Raw genomic sequence first — 17,084 nt, forward strand, 5'->3', positions numbered from 1 at the left:
TATTAACACATTAAAATAATTCAAAAACACAAAAAAAATTATTAATTTAAAAAAAATAAAAAAAATTAATTTTTTTAAAAGTATTTTTAAATTACAAAAATACAGGTTTTTTTTTATATATATAAAACTTGGTGGCCCACGAGGCCATGTTAGATCCAGTTGATACAGGCCCATTTTCCTTCCATTTCCCATTTATCTTCAACTCAGTCAACAATGATTTATCTCATTTACAGCATACATGTATAACAGATGATCCTGATACAAACACCACGGACAATCCAAATGGAAAACGTACATATCCAGTAAAATCACACTTACAGGGGAAACAATTATGAAAGAATTACAGTTGTTGCTCTGCCCACAGCAAGTGCTAGAGGAACTTGGTCTGTTCTTTACCATTATTTCTTCTGTTCAATACTAAATGTTGAACCAGATTGGAAAGTTGGAAGTATGACAGGTTTCCTAGTGTAGTGCTTGCTTTGTGGTAAGAAACTGAAAATACTTGCACGCAGCTAACAGTTGGACAACTTCAAAAACGTTTGCCGTTTAGGACGGCCTGGCACTTGTATCAATCTCTAGAGTGCTTCAGTTATAACTTAGGCCTGTGAACTGCATAAATCCGTCTCCATTTAATCCCACTTCTCACCCTGTTTTTGCTCCCTTTTTTTATCATCCTATCATAGAACTCGAGAAAGAGTAACTGAGAGCATCAATTAGGGCAATTAAGCGGCAGGAGAAGAGAGGAGCAAATGAAGCCATATGAAACCAATTCAACTTTCGATTTCTTGCCACAAGGCCCATCTTGTCCTGCCAGAACAACAAGTCGAGACATTATTACAGGTATACCCAAGTAAAACAGGAGCAAGCCCAACAACGAACATACAAAACATGAAAATGGAATCATTTTTACCTTAAAAACAACGTGGAACAAAAATCAACAGTCACCTCATCAACCGGAAGACATAGCTTCCTCAATCCTCCTAATCACAACACTTAGACTGCCACCACTTTCTAATGCTTTAACAGCAGCTCGATGAGCATCCCTATGCCATTTTAACAAATTAAACGATTGTAGAACAGACCACCTTGCTTGATTTGACATCTATACAGGAGGAAGCCAAAAGGAGTCAGTGTTAGCATTACTAGCAAAGGGAAACACAAATTTTATATAATGGTGAGAGAGATGCCTGGGCTACAGATAATGGGGGTTGCAGAAGAACACAGGTACTCCTAAATAGGTTTTCATCATTTTCTCCACCCTCTGCCTCACCGTAAACCAGAGCTTCAGCTGCAATGCCAGCAAAAAGCACCATGCAGTACCTGACCACCATTCCAGACCATGCATTTTGGCAATTTGAGACCAGATATTAGTATGCATTGACGTGAGAGAATTCACATGGATGACTTACACAGCACAAACAATGCTCATATAGATGGGGAAACAAGTAATCTAGTTGCAAGGACACCAATATCATCCTGCTGAACACCTTCCATAAGCAGGTGCCTGGACAAACTGCCTGGTGTTTATTTGTTTTAAACTTGAAAGGGTTAGCAAGCACAGTGGCTATTTTCATGCTGTTCACAAAAACCACTTACATTGCTGCTTAAAGTCTAAATCCATATGAAATTACTCGTGGTAGTAAAAGGAGCAGCAAAAGCAGTTAAAAATCTAATCACCATATGACTGACTGTTGTTCCTTCAATTTTATCGAACAATAGCATTAACCAAGCAATCATAAACAGTTCTTCACATCATACCCACCTGTCAAACGAAGTGCCACTGAGTTTCCCTCCAGCAAGCTCGTTACTCAGCTTTTCATCCCAAAACTGAGTTCCTGCCTGTATGAATGTGATATTTTATAAGTTGTTGCTGGCAACACTGTTGCTAATTTGAATAAATGAACATATGATACCAGTGCAGATGTTATAGCAATCATTAGGGTCAACAACAAGAACAAAGAGACAGTAGGAACCTTAATTATCAAAGCCAGCATCAAATGGTATTCCAAATAAAATGAATTAAAGATATATATAATCAGGCAACAAAAAACAACAAGGACAAATACTCTCACCAACAACTCAAGGAAGCAAATAAAATACATCAACTTATTGCCCTCCAGGCCTTAACAACTATCATCATAACTTTTAACAAATACTCCAAATAACACAACCAGTCATCTATTCTGAAGACTCGTTCCAGCGAGGGTGGCACTACCAGAATCTTCCATGATTTCCAACAGTAATTTCAGGGGAAATTATCAAGTGTAACATGAAAAATAATCACCGCAGGAAGTGAATTGCATCATAGACAAAAATAATGAGTAAATGGAAACAGGCCAGCTGATCATAACAATAGTTATCATCATATAATTATTGTGAATATCTTTGGTTCACCATTAAGGAATCAGAATATAAGTTTGTATCATTCAAGAATTCTTTTCCTCTAATGTCAGAATGCTATACAGGTATATTTGGAAAGGTTCCTTACCTCCAATAGTGGCATGGTCAGCCACATATAGGGAAGGATTTTAACTAGCCAGATATATTTAGCAGCTATTAATCAATAACTTATGAAAAATACAGGAAGTAACAGCAAGTTTGTCCAAAGTAAGAGCAAATGACAAAAGTGAAGAGTGACCTGCCATAAAAATCAAAACGAGAGTAGTAAGTAGATACCTGCCCTTGAGTGCCCATTTGCATTGCAACCATGGGGTCTAAAATTACACCTCGAACCGGACAACCCATAAGATATGCTGCAAAAGTAATTTTACAAATAATTACATAGAATGGTATCAGCAAAAGAGAGAAACGATCTTTTAGAGTGTTGGCACAGTTACTGGCAACTGTTTGAAAAACATTTAAGTCAATGGGACTACTTAATGGACAGTGCTAAATGTGCAGAACCACATTAGATACTGATATTGTTTGTGTACAATCAAAATACGTACCACAATTCCAAATGAAAACACTTACCCTGATTTCCCATTTCTTATAATAGAAAATGACATCCAAACAAAGCATTTAAATCAAGTGAAAAGGTCCATACCTACCAAAAGATGGCCTGCTTCGTGAACTAAGATTCGACGCTTATTCGGGGGCCAGTAGCTTGAGATTTGAGCTAAACAAGCTCCGCCAAGGAAGATAGAGTCTAAAAAGGCCAATCCTAAGATAGCCGCGAGGTTAACTCTGATATCAATCCCTCGGTCAACAAGAAAGTTTGCTCCTCCAGTAAAAGCAATGAACACAAGGCTTGAGATCCCAGTCGCACCCCACTTCTTTGGTGAAAGTTTTGTCACTAAATGAGTAGACGGGAAAGAAGCGTGCACGCTTTAGTGTCGTTTAAAATAAATGTGCACTAAACCAAACTACAATGCGAATTAGATGCAAATAAATTAAGAATAAAAAAACCAGGCAGACAAAACAGTACTGTATTCATGCTAGCACCTTCTAGACCAGTAGAAGACTGCAACAAGATTGGTGTAACTTCCCTGGGTCCTTCCAAAACTGCATAAATTGTAGCCCAAAAACATAAAGTATCTAGTTTGTTCTATAGCCATTACATCCAAAGCCAGTCTATATTAGCAGAATAAAAGGTTTAAATCTTTGTACAAAAAGAGAAAGAAAATATAAACTTACCAATGTTGCTGAATTTTCCAAAACTGGGCAAGAACCCCCTGTTCTTGAGGAACCCGTAAGCACTGGAAACGAGTCTCATATCATCAGCATTCAAACAAGTGTCCAAAACCTCCCAATCCCTCTCTAACCCATCAAACAAACCCAGGTCACCGAGTCCAGACCGAGTCGCTGAATCATTTGAGAAAGACCCGTTAACTGTATCAGCTAAACTATCATTGTTTGTCTGAGTTTCTTTGGATTTCAAGAACCTAAGAGCTCTGGCAAGGTCTTTTCTTTTCACAGCATCCTCGTACTCTTTCCATTCTCTTAGAGCTGCTCTTGGGATGGCTTTGAGATTTCTATTCGGTGGTGTTCGGGGGCAAAGAAGGGAAAATTGGCTAGAAAATAATAGTTGTTGGGACGAGAAAGCCATGAAAGGGAGATATGAAAGCTTCGGTGGTTAAACGATGGGAGAACCTGGAAAGTTTTTGCCACGACAGAAAGCAGATAGATATTCATGAAAAGAAGGCCGAGTAGTCAATGTGGGCTTTAGCCCGATTACATGTGAAGAAAAAACTTAGCTTCCTAGGACGGTCCATGGCTAACCTTGGCCAGTTAGCCATGTTCTGCAGGATGTCACCCGTCCGTTTATGAAATTTGTGCTGTCAAAAGAGGTTTTTTGGCAGTATAATTATAAGTGTTTTTTAAATAATTTTTTATATTAAAATATATATTAATAATATTTTTTATTTTTAAAAAATTATTTTTAATATTAGCATATTAAAATGATTAAACACATATTAATTTAAAACTAATAAAAAAATAAAAAAAAATTCAAACTTTTTTAAAAAACTTTTAAAATATAAAAATAAACATGTACAAGCTGTGGTTCCAGGCAAGAATTTTGGTTTTAATTTTCTAGAGAGAGCCAGTTAGCCTATTTACTCTTGAGTTGAGTTTTATAGAAGCATGATTTCTGGGTGTGTTGTTATGCTTATGAATCTGTTGATTACAACAATAGGCATCTAGCTTCTGAAATTTTAGGTGTGTTTCTTAAATATAACTATATTAATATCTGCTCTATGCTGTATATTTATATTATTTTTCTAATAAAATATTTATACCATGTTGAAAATCTAAAATAAATTAAGTATAATCACGTTGTTGTTTTGTATTTGTTTTTGATTGAATAAATTCTTTAAAAAATTATTTTAACTAATAAACAACATTTTAAATCTTTATTTGGATTTAATAATGATGATGGACTCCAGTAGATGTAATATAAAATGGTTATAATTTAAATGCAGCTTCATGCACTTGTCTATTTAGTTCCTGTACAAGTTGATATTTGATATCTTTGTCTATAAGACATGGTTTTAAAATCCGGCTCAGGGTAATCATGACCCAGTTGATTCGAGGCTGAAACTAGACAAAATTTATTAAAAAATAAGGATAGTTAAAACTAGATTGACCCGGCGGGTTGACCAGGTAATACCCGCCCACAGCCCATTAACTATTTTTTTATTTTTTATAAAAATAACATCGTTATGATTTATAAAAAAAATTAAAATTGACCCACATGACCTCGGTTTTGAGTTGGGTCGATAACTAGGTTGGGTTTAAAAACGTTGCTGTCAACACAACAAAAATCAAGAATATTTTTTTTATTGTTTTACTATTTTTAACGGTGCATTTACCTGGAAAATACAGCTATATTTTTTAAGTTACTTCTGCATTTTTTAGATCCATTATAAATTCAAATAAGCCTCGCATTAATAAAATACTATTTTCATGTGCAAGTATATCTAATATAATATTTATAAAAACTATGCTGAGATAATAGAGTTCAATCAAGTATTTAGTTGCATATTCTCGATATGATTTAATTTTGTTATATGTAAAATATTTGACTTTCCTAGCAAATGGATTATATATCTACACTTTCTATACTACATCAGATAAACCATACAATTACCGACCGACGGGACACGATGAGATTTTGACTATATATATATATATGTTTTGGTTCAAAGTTCATAAAAAAAAATCCAACAGAAGTTCGCAATTTTTGTCTCACACCCAAAATTTAAAGGCATCCAGGCTATCTAAATTCTAAATAAAGGTGTTTTTCACTGCTAATGTTTATATTTATAGATATTTTTAAGAGTATTCTGGCTTAAACTAGTATATTGACCGTGCTTCTAGGGAGTTAGTATATAAAAAAAATATAAAATATAAAAAAACATTAAAAGTATAAATAATTTTTTAATAGTGTTATTAAACATAATAAAATGAGTTAATTTTTAAACATCTATTTAACTTTTTATCAGACTCAGATAGAGTCTTGCATGTTAAACGCAAGCACAAATCCAAGCATCTTAAAGCCATGCCAGACCTTTTTGGCAACAGCTACGGGCAAGAACTCCTTCTGCAAAGCAATTGGGCAGGCATGCAAATAAAATCACGAGTAAATATGCTATTATAACAAAATAAATGCTTATTGTGTCTGTTAATGAGTTAAGGCCAGAACTCAAGTGAATGCGTAGTTGTTAGATATATATTAGTTATATATAATATGATTGTTAGAACTAGGGGTGTTCAAAAAAACCGATCAACCGATTAAACCGAGAAAACCGAGAAAAAATTAACCGAAAAAACCGAACCGATAAAAAAACCGAATAAACCGATTAAAAAATTTAAAAAAACCACCCGGTTCGGTTCGGTTCCGGTTTTAAAAAGCTTAAACCGATTGAACCGGACTAAACCGAACCGGTTTAATTGAATCTAAAACAAAATATAAAACCTTTGCACCCGGCCTCCACTCCAATACCCGCCGGCCCCCACTCACCATTCCCCTTCCCTTTTCTCCAAAATCTTTGCACCCCACTCACCATCACCATCCCCCTTCCCTTTTCCCCAAAACCTTTGCACCCCACTCACCCTCCCCCTTCCCTTTTTCCCAAAACTTTTCCAACCCACTCACCCTTTCCCTTCTCTTTTCCCCAAAAGTTTTATTTTATTTTATTAGTTTCGGTTTTTCTGGTTTTTAAGGCTAAAAAACCGACCCGAACCGAACAAAATCGGTTCGGTTTGAACCGGTTTTCGGTTCGGTTCGGGTTATATTAACAAGAAATGATATTTTCCGGTTCGGTTGAATTTTTATGTTAAAACCGAACCGAACCGGACCGTGAACACCCCTAGTTAGAACTATGTTCTTATATATAATATAGTTATCAGATCTAAAACGTTAAAGTGAGAGAAAAAACAATAAATAAGAAAATAGAGTAAAAAAATATTTATCTGCTCGTAAAAAAATTAAAAATTAAAAATATAACTAAAATATTTTTTGATATAGGTAATTTCCCCATAATATTTAACTTTTGTTATAATATAAAATACATTAAAGTAATATTTTTAAATAAAAATAGATTAAAAAAATATAATGTAGTACAAAAACTGAAGCTCCCCTAAATTTCCCAAATCCACTGACATGCATCCATAGTCCATATGCGCTCGAGACAAAGCGGCCGAACCAATCGAACCTAAACTTCTGTGCGAGGAGGACGGGCACCTGCCAGCTGAACTAACCAAACCTCTTGGCAATCGGCACCGTAGTTGTTACTCGTGGCTGTTGCAGTAAAGCCTAAACCGTCAAGAGTGGTGAAGCGGTGAGAAGTGACAATCTTAAAGGCATCGAACATCAACAACCTCACTTCAACGATAAGAGAAAATCCAAAATCCAACGCACATCGCCCATTCATTCCCTCCTTCGTTCTTCCCGTCCACATCCGCCCCATTATTTTCTCTCTCTCCAAAGATGAGAGAGAGAGAGAGAGCCTCATTTCCCATCCATATAACCCTCCATCCCCTCCTCTTCTCCTTTTAGTCCACCCAACTTCTCTCACAAAATTCACACTCAAAAACACTCCACAAACACCGCCGAATGGCCTCCGCCACAGCACCAACAACTCTCTCTCTCCTTAAAACAGCCGCCTCCTCCACCTCCACATCTGTCCGGGCCTCCCTACTCCCAGTCTCCACCTCCGGCCTCCGCACAACCAGCCTCCGGGGTCTTGGTTTCTCTGCTGCAGACACATTGTTTAGCTCTCATGTGGTGTCCAAAATACGATCTTTCAAGTCAAATGGTAAAGCACCAAGAGCAGTGGTGTCTATGGCAAAGAAGAGTGTTGGTGACTTGACAGCTGCTGATTTGAAAGGGAAGAAAGTCTTCGTTAGAGCTGATTTGAATGTGCCTCTTGATGATAATCAGAACATTACTGATGATACTAGAATTAGAGCCGCTATCCCTACTATTAAACACTTGATTTCAAATGGGGCTAAAGTTATTCTTTCTAGTCATCTGGTACGTGGGTTCTTGTTCAATTTCGGTTTTTCTTTTCCTTTTTCTTTTCTGGTTTCTGGGAATTTTGTATTGGTCTTGTTGTGATTTGGGTTTTGTAACGGTTCTGTTATGTTCATTTCATTGATTCTGTTGGTCTGTTGAATGTGTTAATTTTTTGGTTATTGCACTGAAGTTTGATGTTATGCGACTAGAATTATAGCATTAACCTTTTAGTTTCACAACACTCTGTTTTCTATTTCTTCCTTTTATATAATTTTTTTTTTGGTGCTGGTTTATTGGAATTGTACTTGTGTGCTACTGGGTTCGAAATTCAAGTAGTGATCTATGACATGCAAAGTTCTTCTGTTGATTTTGAGAGAGTTAGCGAGAATTACTGCAGGTTTGCAATTGATAGTTCCTGGTTGATAGAATGCTATAGCTTGTCTTCTACTGGTTGAGCGATATTGTTATCCGAGAATTGCTTTTCAGTAAAGAATTACATTTAACTGCTGGATTTGGTGTGGAAGCAGGTTCTTGTATTTATAAATTTAGCCTGTATTGTGTTTTTATACAAGGAGCTCGATTCTTTGCAGGAATATCTCTATAACAAATAAGTTTGCAGATTCTTGTACATCTGATATTAATTGGTTATCTGTGAAAATAATTTGGGTTTATAATCTCCGCATAATGTTCATTGGTCTACCCATATGAGCTGAAGTGTTCTTTGATTATTTTTCAGGGACGACCAAAAGGTGTTACTCCAAAATTCAGCTTGGCACCTCTTGTACCCCGGTTATCTGAACTCCTTGGAATTCAGGTACATCTTGTTCATCGAAATATAGTTTAAGGGAAAAAGAAACAGAGAATGCATGACTGATATATGCTGCTTGAACAGGTTGTGAAAGCTGATGATTGCATTGGCCCAGAGGTAGAAAAATTGGTTGCTTCACTTCCTGATGGTGGTGTTCTTCTTCTTGAGAATGTCAGGTTTTACAAGGAAGAAGAGAAGAATGAACCTGAATTTGCAAAGAAGCTTGCTTCCTTGGCAGATCTCTATGTAAATGATGCATTTGGAACTGCACATAGAGCACATGCCTCCACTGAGGGGGTCACAAAATTCTTGAAACCATCTGTTTCTGGTTTCCTCTTGCAGAAGGTTGGTTTATAAGTTAATGGCCGTGTGAGATTATATACCCTAATCTTTTGAATGGAGTCAAAAAAATTTTTAGCAATCTCCTCTATGAGTATGACCCAGAGGCAGTTTTATTTAGGAACCCTCATCTAAACTGCCTTTAGGTGCCATAAGTAGACTGAATGATTGACTGTTTTGCTTCCCTTCATTGTGCTGTTTTCTTTTATCATGTTTCCCTTTGAACACACATTCACTCTTTATCCTTATCTCTTTTGCCGTTTTTTGGTGATATCTACACAATGCCACTAGCTTTCAATCTTTTTATGAGACTGAATTGTCAATATTGCTGATTATTTCGTGTCTTTTTTGTGAATTTCAAGTACAAAAGTGGTAGCATGTCACTGAAAAGAACCCATCCATCCTGCATATGCTGCATGCATTTTTGTTGTTAGGGCCTGTATTCTACTATCTCATATAAAGAAAGTAGCCTTGATATTTTTTTTTATCTCAGTTTCTCCTTAAACTTCTGGTCGCTTTGGTATTCAATCTCTCACTACCTTGTTTTCAGGAGCTGGACTACCTTGTTGGGGCAGTTTCAACCCCAAAGAGGCCATTTGCTGCCATTGTGGGTGGTTCCAAGGTCTCATCCAAGATTGGAGTCATTGAGTCACTCCTGGAGAAGTGTGATATCCTTCTTTTGGGTGGAGGTATGATTTTCACATTTTACAAGGCTCAAGGCCTCCCAGTAGGTTCATCCTTGGTTGAGGAAGATAAGCTTGGTTTGGCAACATCGCTCCTTGAGAAGGCCAAGGCAAAAGGAGTGTCTCTTTTGCTACCCAGTGATGTGATAATTGCAGACAAGTTTGCTCCTGATGCAAATAGCAAGGTTTGTGGTCTAAGCTCACACAAGAAAGTTCCCTACAAGTTGTTCTTGCTCTGACATTTTTAATACTCTCTGTAACTGAACGAATTTGAATGCCTTTTTGTTCACTACAGACTGTACCTGCATCAGCCATCCCAGATGGTTGGATGGGACTGGACATTGGACCAGAATCTGTGAAGACATTCAGTGAAGCTTTGGGAACCACCCAAACTGTCATCTGGAACGGACCCATGGGAGTGTTTGAGTTTGACAAGTTTGCAGTTGGGACAGAGGTATGCGAGAAATGGTGCTTAAATTTGATTTTTGCTTTTCATCTGTTCAAGCCTGGATGCTACTTTTGGTTCCACGATCTGATAGGCATGGTATGATGCCTTGTTAGAGGCTCGGATGCACACAATTATATAGGGAAGCGTGAAAACTATCTCTACACTAATGCAAAATTCTCCAATAACCAACTCTTTCTATCACTTGGATTAAACGTACAGTGAAAACAAATGATCATAGTGCTTGGTGCAACTTTGTGAAGTGGCTGGCTAAACCCATTCTAACTCCATATGAAACTACATTTTAATGCGTTCCTGTCATATTGTTTTTGGGTTTATTACCTGTGATTAGATGGTGAACTAGAGTTGAACCCTTTCTTGCAGGCCATTGCAAAGAAGCTTGCTGAGCTTAGCGGCAAGGGAGTTACAACTATTATTGGAGGTGGAGATTCTGTTGCGGCTGTGGAAAAAGTAGGAGTTGCTGATGTCATGAGCCACATATCAACTGGCGGTGGTGCCAGCTTGGAGTTGTTGGAAGGGAAAGAGCTTCCAGGTGTCCTTGCACTAGATGAAGTCGAAAGAGTTGCTGTGTGAGATTATTTGATTTTTTTCTCCATTCCCTTGCCGATGCTTTTATTGTTATGAGAGAGAGATGCGATGTTGTAGAAGAAGTACGAGTCATGCTATACATTTTCTGTGTCTTCAATAGGGGTGTCTGATTCCACCTTTGCCTTTCTTGCTTCTTACTAAATTGCCAAGAGAGACATTGAGGGTAGTTAACAAGAACGATCCAAAATTTTAAATAATAGTTGACAATTCTTCTTCTTCTTCTTCATCTTCTTCACTTGCCAATAAATTGACATTTTATGATTTGAGAGGTGAAAGAAACATTGATGAATCCGGAAAGGAGGGAAAAAAGAGAGAGGCTAACTTTAGATGTTGTCTTCGTGTTTCTATCCCATCTTTGTGATTCAGTCCTAGATTTGCAAGATTAGCCAGCCATTGAAGGCAAAATACCGGTCTCTTGCCTGGATTAGTCATTTAAGCAATTCACATGAAAGTATTGTGCAGATAATGAAAAAAATGGATAATCAATACAGGTAGTTGAGAGAAGTTTATATCTTCTACTCGGAATGCTACTATATCTGTCCATAACAGGACTGGGTTCATAAAGCTATGGGGCTGTGTTCTCGCTAAGGGCATTGGTTCCTTTCAGCTTCCTCACCAAGGTAGCTCTCTCTCTCTCTCTCTCTAATGCTTTCAAGTCAGCAGCTCCCCTTTTGGCGATAACAAAAACATAAAGGAAAGGGACATTCGAGCAAAGTTAATCATAGAATCTCCGTAAGTTTTAAGCCACAGAAATGAAAGGCGGCCTTGGGGTTTTTTATTTTATTTTTTATTTTTTTGTTCTTTTCTGACTTTGTTTTTTAAGTAGTGTTTGGTATTATGATTCTTTGAAGTTTTTTTTTTTTTTTAAAAAAAAGATAGTATCTGGCGGCTAAATTTTGTAACTATTAAAGTTTTTTTTTTTTAAAAAAAAATTTGTTGACCTCAAAATCTAATTTAAAAGTACTTCCAAAATACAACTCATCGCAGCATGCTTCTCGCCGTCATAAACCCACTATTTTTGCAATTCATTATTCAGTTGACGAGGGATGCTTGAAGTCTCAATCAACTTGTTAAACAAACCATTTATTTTTTATTTATTTTTTTCTGAATAAATACAATATCAGCTAGCCCTAACGCAGATGAGATCAAACTCAATAAAATAATTTCAAGTGACTAAAAGGACGCCTGGAAAAACTAAGGCGTCAGTCATTAAGCATCTGGTTTGTGTGTTTTACTAAATGCTTTTAACGGTATATTTTGTTTAAGACTTTAGGAAATCATTTTTAAAAATATGTTTTAGTAATTTTGATGTTAAAACCATGAAAAAGCATACGCATAGAAAATCAATTTACTATTCAAGTGTGTTTGAGAGTGGTTATTGTTTTTTTTAAAAAAAGTGTTTTTCACTTGAAAAAATATATTAAAATAATATTTTTTTATTTTTTAAAAATAATTTTTAACATCAATGTATCAAAATGATCTAAAAACATTAAAAAATATTAATTTAAAGTAAAAAAAAATAAAAAAAAATTAATTTTTTTAAAAATATTTTTAAAGTACAAAAATAAATAAAAACACGGTCTCCATAGGTGCATCCGGGCTCAAAACTTCAAATGCACTTAGAAATACTTTTAAATAGAATCCAAAAATGATCTTATTTTAATTTTTTATTTATTTTAGCCGTGTAATAACAGGGTGAAAATTGTCATAAAGTTTTGAACCGTGATTAGCTAAAGTCAGGAGTGAAGCTAGTAATATTTAATAGGAAAGGCTAAAATTAATATAACAAAGATATATTATTAAAAAAATATTTATTTAAAATAAAAATATTATATTGTTTTACATTTAAATACTCAATAAAAATTAAATATATTTTACAGGCTCGGACTCCTGCTTGCCTTCCCGTTTTGCCCCAGCTAAAATGTTGATGAATCTTCGAATAATTAGCTTGAGAAGTTGGCTAAATTATACTCATCTTCGAGTAAAGGAATGAACATCTCATTATCATTTTTTATTCCCGAAACAACTCTTTTTGTAACTGTTGCTTTGCTCCAAAACTCATTTCCTAACTATTTTTTATAATAAATTTGATTTTTTTTTTTTAAGAATAAGAGTGTTTTAGGATAGTTTACGTATTAATTAAAATAAAAAAAATTAAAAACATACATTTCTTAATATAATTATTTAAATAAATTATTTTAAACTATAATTTCTAAATTAAAAATCAAGAAAGCATGCACGTGTAATGATCAAAGATTGCGTGAGATTGCAAATTCGAATTTAAGACGTATATTCTCTAGCTTTACCCAATTTATCAACCTAAAACCGCCCAGGGTTTAACTGGAACCCATACCACGCATATTGGCCCAGTGGGCACCCCAAATAAATATCTTATGTAAATTATTTTTTAAAATAAATTAAAATATATTTTTAATTATTTTTATTTTTAATAATAAAATATATAAATTTAATATTTTTCAGATAAAAAATGTTATTTAAAAACAAAAGTGTAAAATACGCTGTTGGTACTTCGAACCCACTTTACCTTACACTTTAAATTTCAATTTATTTATTTTTGTATTTTTTTATATTTTTAAATAATTTTGATATGTCAATTATAAAAATAAAATTAATATATATATATATATATATATATATATATATATATTAAAAAAAAAAAAACCCGACAATACCAAACGGCACACGTACTCTTTATAAATCGCCTAGTATCATCCACCACTATCCAACCCTTGTCTTTTATTGATCTCAATTGAAGCCCAGCTCTTTTGTCTTCTTTCTCTTTGCAAGTAAAGTTCCAATCTTTCTTTTACAGTTCAATCACCTTTGTATTAGCTAATGTTCGTTTTTGTGTTTCTTGATCCGGGTTTTTCTTTGTTTTGGGTTTAATGCAGGATTTATTGAAAAAATGGCCACTAAGAAGAGTGTTAGCAGTTTAAAGGAAACAGATTTGAAGGGAAAGAGAGTGTTTGTGAGGGTAGATCTGAATGTTCCTTTGGATGATAACTTTAATATTACTGATGATACTAGGATCCGTGCTGCTGTACCCACTATCAAGTACTTGATGGATCATGGTGCCAGAGTTATTCTATCCTCTCACTTGGTATATGCTTGACGACGCCCTGATTTTCACAGTTTTAAATATTTAACATTTTTTTTCGGGTTGAAATATGCTTTTGATTGTGCTATTTGGATTACAGATTTGGATTTTTATGCAGATTCATATGATGTTTGATTTGTTGCTGTGTTGTGCTGTTTTGTGTTTTTTTGGGATTTTTTTTTGTTTGTTGAGGACTTTGTTTTTGGTCGATGCTTAGGCAGAACTAGAATTGCATGACATGTTTACTTGCAGATTTATCTAGGTTTTGATTTTTGTGACATGGCTTCTGTTTTTCCGATTTAGAATACTTATTTGCATGTAAGCAGATTTGTCTTTCGCTCTATGTTCTGCCATTGTGGTAGCTGATAGATTTTTCTAGTTCTCTTTCAATTGTTTTCTGCTAGCTTTTCGGTTGTTTTGATATACACTAGAAGTTTTGTTGCCTGAATTTATGTTCTCCAAGGCGGAGTACCATTTATTTTCTTGTCCAAGATGTTTGATTAGACAATCATTTTTCACCTTTCTGGATTAGCTTTTCTTTCTTGGTTCGTTAACTACCTCTGTTCTACCCAAGATGAATTTAGTAAAATTTATTTTCTTAATTCTTTTGTTGGAGCTGTTGTTAGGTGAATAAGGAGAATGTAGCTTTGATAATTGATTTCTCAAGAAAGTCTTATTATGACATTTTTCACTTGCATTTCTGGCAGCCCATTGTCATTGACTGTGAATGGTTTTCAATCCATTGTTTGGGCTACTTGTCCAAAATCATGTAACACGATTGGATGTAACTCCCTAGCTTTTACAAAACTATGGAGTCGAACGTTTTTGGAGTGTTCTTGACATCCCATATCCAAGGCCACACACAAAAAAAAAAAAACATAAACAATACCTTAAATTGTTTTTCCAATGCAAACATACTTCATTTTTTCCCCCTTCTTTCCTGGTTTTGATGATGTTATTACAATCCCAAATAATTTGAACTTATGTAACAAATCTCAATAATGAACTGCTTTCATGAGAATGCTACCTAAAATGATGAAAATCTCATGTATTCTTTTCTTTGTTCCAACCTCATTTCCTGTTTGTAATTAACTTGATTTGATTTGGTACCACTCTTTGCATGTTTTAACTGATATAAACATTGGAGTAATTAGCATGATTGGATTTTGCACTAGTCTTTGTCAAATGGTCATTCATATACTCCTTTTTTTATGGTTTCCAGGGACGCCCAAAGGGTGTCACACCTAAATACAGCTTGAAGCCTCTTGTACCAAGGCTATCCGAACTTCTTGGTGTTGAGGTTAAGATAGCAAATGATTGTATTGGCGAGGAAGTTGAGAAATTGGTGGCCGAGATTCCGGGAGGAGGTGTTTTGCTTCTTGAAAATGTAAGATTCCACAAGGAGGAAGAGAAGAATGACCCTGAATTTGCAAAGAAGCTTGCTTCTCTAGCAGAAGTCTATGTGAATGATGCATTTGGCACTGCTCACAGAGCCCATGCTTCCACTGAGGGAGTGGCTAAATATTTGAAGCCTGCTGTTGCTGGTTTCCTTATGCAGAAGGTATGGTGGTTACATCTATATCTTCTTTAAAGTGCTCTTCCCCAAGAAATGTATATCTTTTGAAAATACGTGTGTACATAAAAAATTGAAAGGAGAAATGCATTATCTTTGGATTGATAATTAAAAGAGATGCGCAATGTAAATCCATTTTCTGTTTGATCCAATTTAACTTGTTAAATTCATGGCTGCACACTTGACCATCTTGTGCATATATAACCTGTTGTTTGCTCTGGTTACAGGAACTTGACTATCTTGTTGGAGCTGTGGCAAATCCCAAGAAGCCATTTGCTGCAATTGTTGGTGGCTCAAAGGTATCATCCAAGATTGGAGTGATTGAATCCCTCTTAGAGAAGGTTGACTTCCTCTTCTTGGGTGGAGGAATGATCTTCACTTTTTACAAAGCCCAAGGGTACTCAGTTGGGTCATCCCTTGTGGAGGAAGACAAGCTTGATCTTGCAACTTCACTTATTGAGAAGGCCAAGGTCAAGGGGGTAAAACTACTGCTGCCTACTGATGTGGTTGTTGCTGACAAGTTTGCTCCAGATGCCAACAGCAAGGTTTGCATCATTGTCCGTTTAAGTTATGTGCATTCCCTGGAATATGTGCATGTAAACCTGTGAGTTGCTCTTTTGAGTTACCCGGAGCAGTATTTTTTAGTAGTGGGATACACAAGATCATGCTTGCATGCACACAGAAGATCGAAATGTAACGTACACCAATTTTGTTCAGATTGTTTAGTGCAATTTTCTTGCAGGTGGTACCAGCTTCAGAGATAGCAGATGGGTGGATGGGTTTGGATATAGGACCTGATTCTATCAAGACATTCAGTGAGGCATTGGATACAACCAAAACCATTATTTGGAATGGACCAATGGGTGTGTTTGAGTTCGAGAAGTTTGCAGCAGGAACTGAGGTATCTTATATTTACGTAGATAATACAAGGTTCAACCACAGGCATTTTAGCATTGTAATTGAGCTTTGTTTTTCCCTTTTCAGGCAATCGCCTGGAAGCTTGCTGAACTCAGTGGCAAGGGAGTGACTACCATAATTGGAGGAGGTGACTCTGTTGCTGCTGTGGAGAAGGTTGGGCTCGCTGATAAGATGAGCCACATCTCAACAGGAGGTGGTGCCAGCTTAGAGCTTCTTGAGGGGAAACCGCTGCCTGGAGTCCTGGCTCTTGACGACGCTTAGGCTGGATGTTTCTTTGAGTGCTGGTATATGTTTGGTTTTGCTACCGGAGTGGGCTAAATGATAGAGCTGATCTTATGGAGGCTGTAGAGTGACAGAATAAATGCTCTTCCAAGTAATATTCAACTATGCAATGGTTTCAGAATTCAGATCGGATCCTTTTTGGAACATTGTTTTTAATGATCCAATTATGTGAATTTGCTCTACCAACGAAATCTTATTTCATTCTGAAATCTTAATGCTGATTCCAATGTTGAATCCTATATTTCCAGAGTGAGAACAAGAGAGAAGAGAACGAGGTTTGGCCTCGAAAATGCTTGGTATAAACTACACCGTGGTGTGATTTCTTGAGCGTAGCAGGATTCGGAACTCT

At 35.9% G+C, this 17,084-nt stretch overlaps 3 protein-coding genes across 3 annotated transcripts; 2 read left to right on the forward strand and 1 right to left on the reverse strand.

Moving 5' to 3' along the window:
- Positions 1-203: 203 nt before the first annotated feature.
- Positions 204-4,120, reverse strand: LOC118043072 (uncharacterized). The gene is made up of 8 exons (XM_035050889.2): positions 3,637-4,120; positions 3,445-3,504; positions 3,047-3,295; positions 2,677-2,753; positions 1,763-1,839; positions 1,188-1,320; positions 911-1,102; positions 204-807 (listed from the first exon to the last, which is right to left on the reverse strand). Exons 1-7 carry the CDS (start codon positions 4,046-4,048, stop codon positions 950-952), a joined length of 1,161 nt encoding a protein of 386 aa, XP_034906780.1. The 5' UTR covers positions 4,049-4,120; the 3' UTR covers positions 204-807; positions 911-949.
- A 3,055-nt stretch (positions 4,121-7,175) lies between these two features.
- LOC118043073 (phosphoglycerate kinase, chloroplastic) lies at positions 7,176-11,060 on the forward strand. The gene is made up of 6 exons (XM_035050891.2): positions 7,176-7,978; positions 8,697-8,774; positions 8,853-9,113; positions 9,658-9,975; positions 10,086-10,244; positions 10,620-11,060. Exons 1-6 carry the CDS (start codon positions 7,559-7,561, stop codon positions 10,827-10,829), a joined length of 1,446 nt encoding a protein of 481 aa, XP_034906782.1. The 5' UTR covers positions 7,176-7,558; the 3' UTR covers positions 10,830-11,060.
- A 2,468-nt stretch (positions 11,061-13,528) lies between these two features.
- LOC118043074 (phosphoglycerate kinase, cytosolic) lies at positions 13,529-16,972 on the forward strand. Its single transcript, XM_035050893.2, has 6 exons — positions 13,529-13,651; positions 13,757-13,965; positions 15,185-15,523; positions 15,763-16,080; positions 16,278-16,436; positions 16,520-16,972. The coding sequence occupies exons 2-6, from the start codon at positions 13,771-13,773 to the stop codon at positions 16,712-16,714; spliced, it is 1,206 nt and encodes a 401-aa protein (XP_034906784.1). The 5' UTR covers positions 13,529-13,651; positions 13,757-13,770; the 3' UTR covers positions 16,715-16,972.
- The last annotated feature ends 112 nt before the right edge of the window (positions 16,973-17,084 follow it).

The sequence above is a fragment of the Populus alba genome, chromosome 10 (assembly GCF_005239225.2).
Source record: "Populus alba chromosome 10, ASM523922v2, whole genome shotgun sequence".
Classification (NCBI taxonomy): domain Eukaryota; kingdom Viridiplantae; phylum Streptophyta; class Magnoliopsida; order Malpighiales; family Salicaceae; genus Populus; species Populus alba.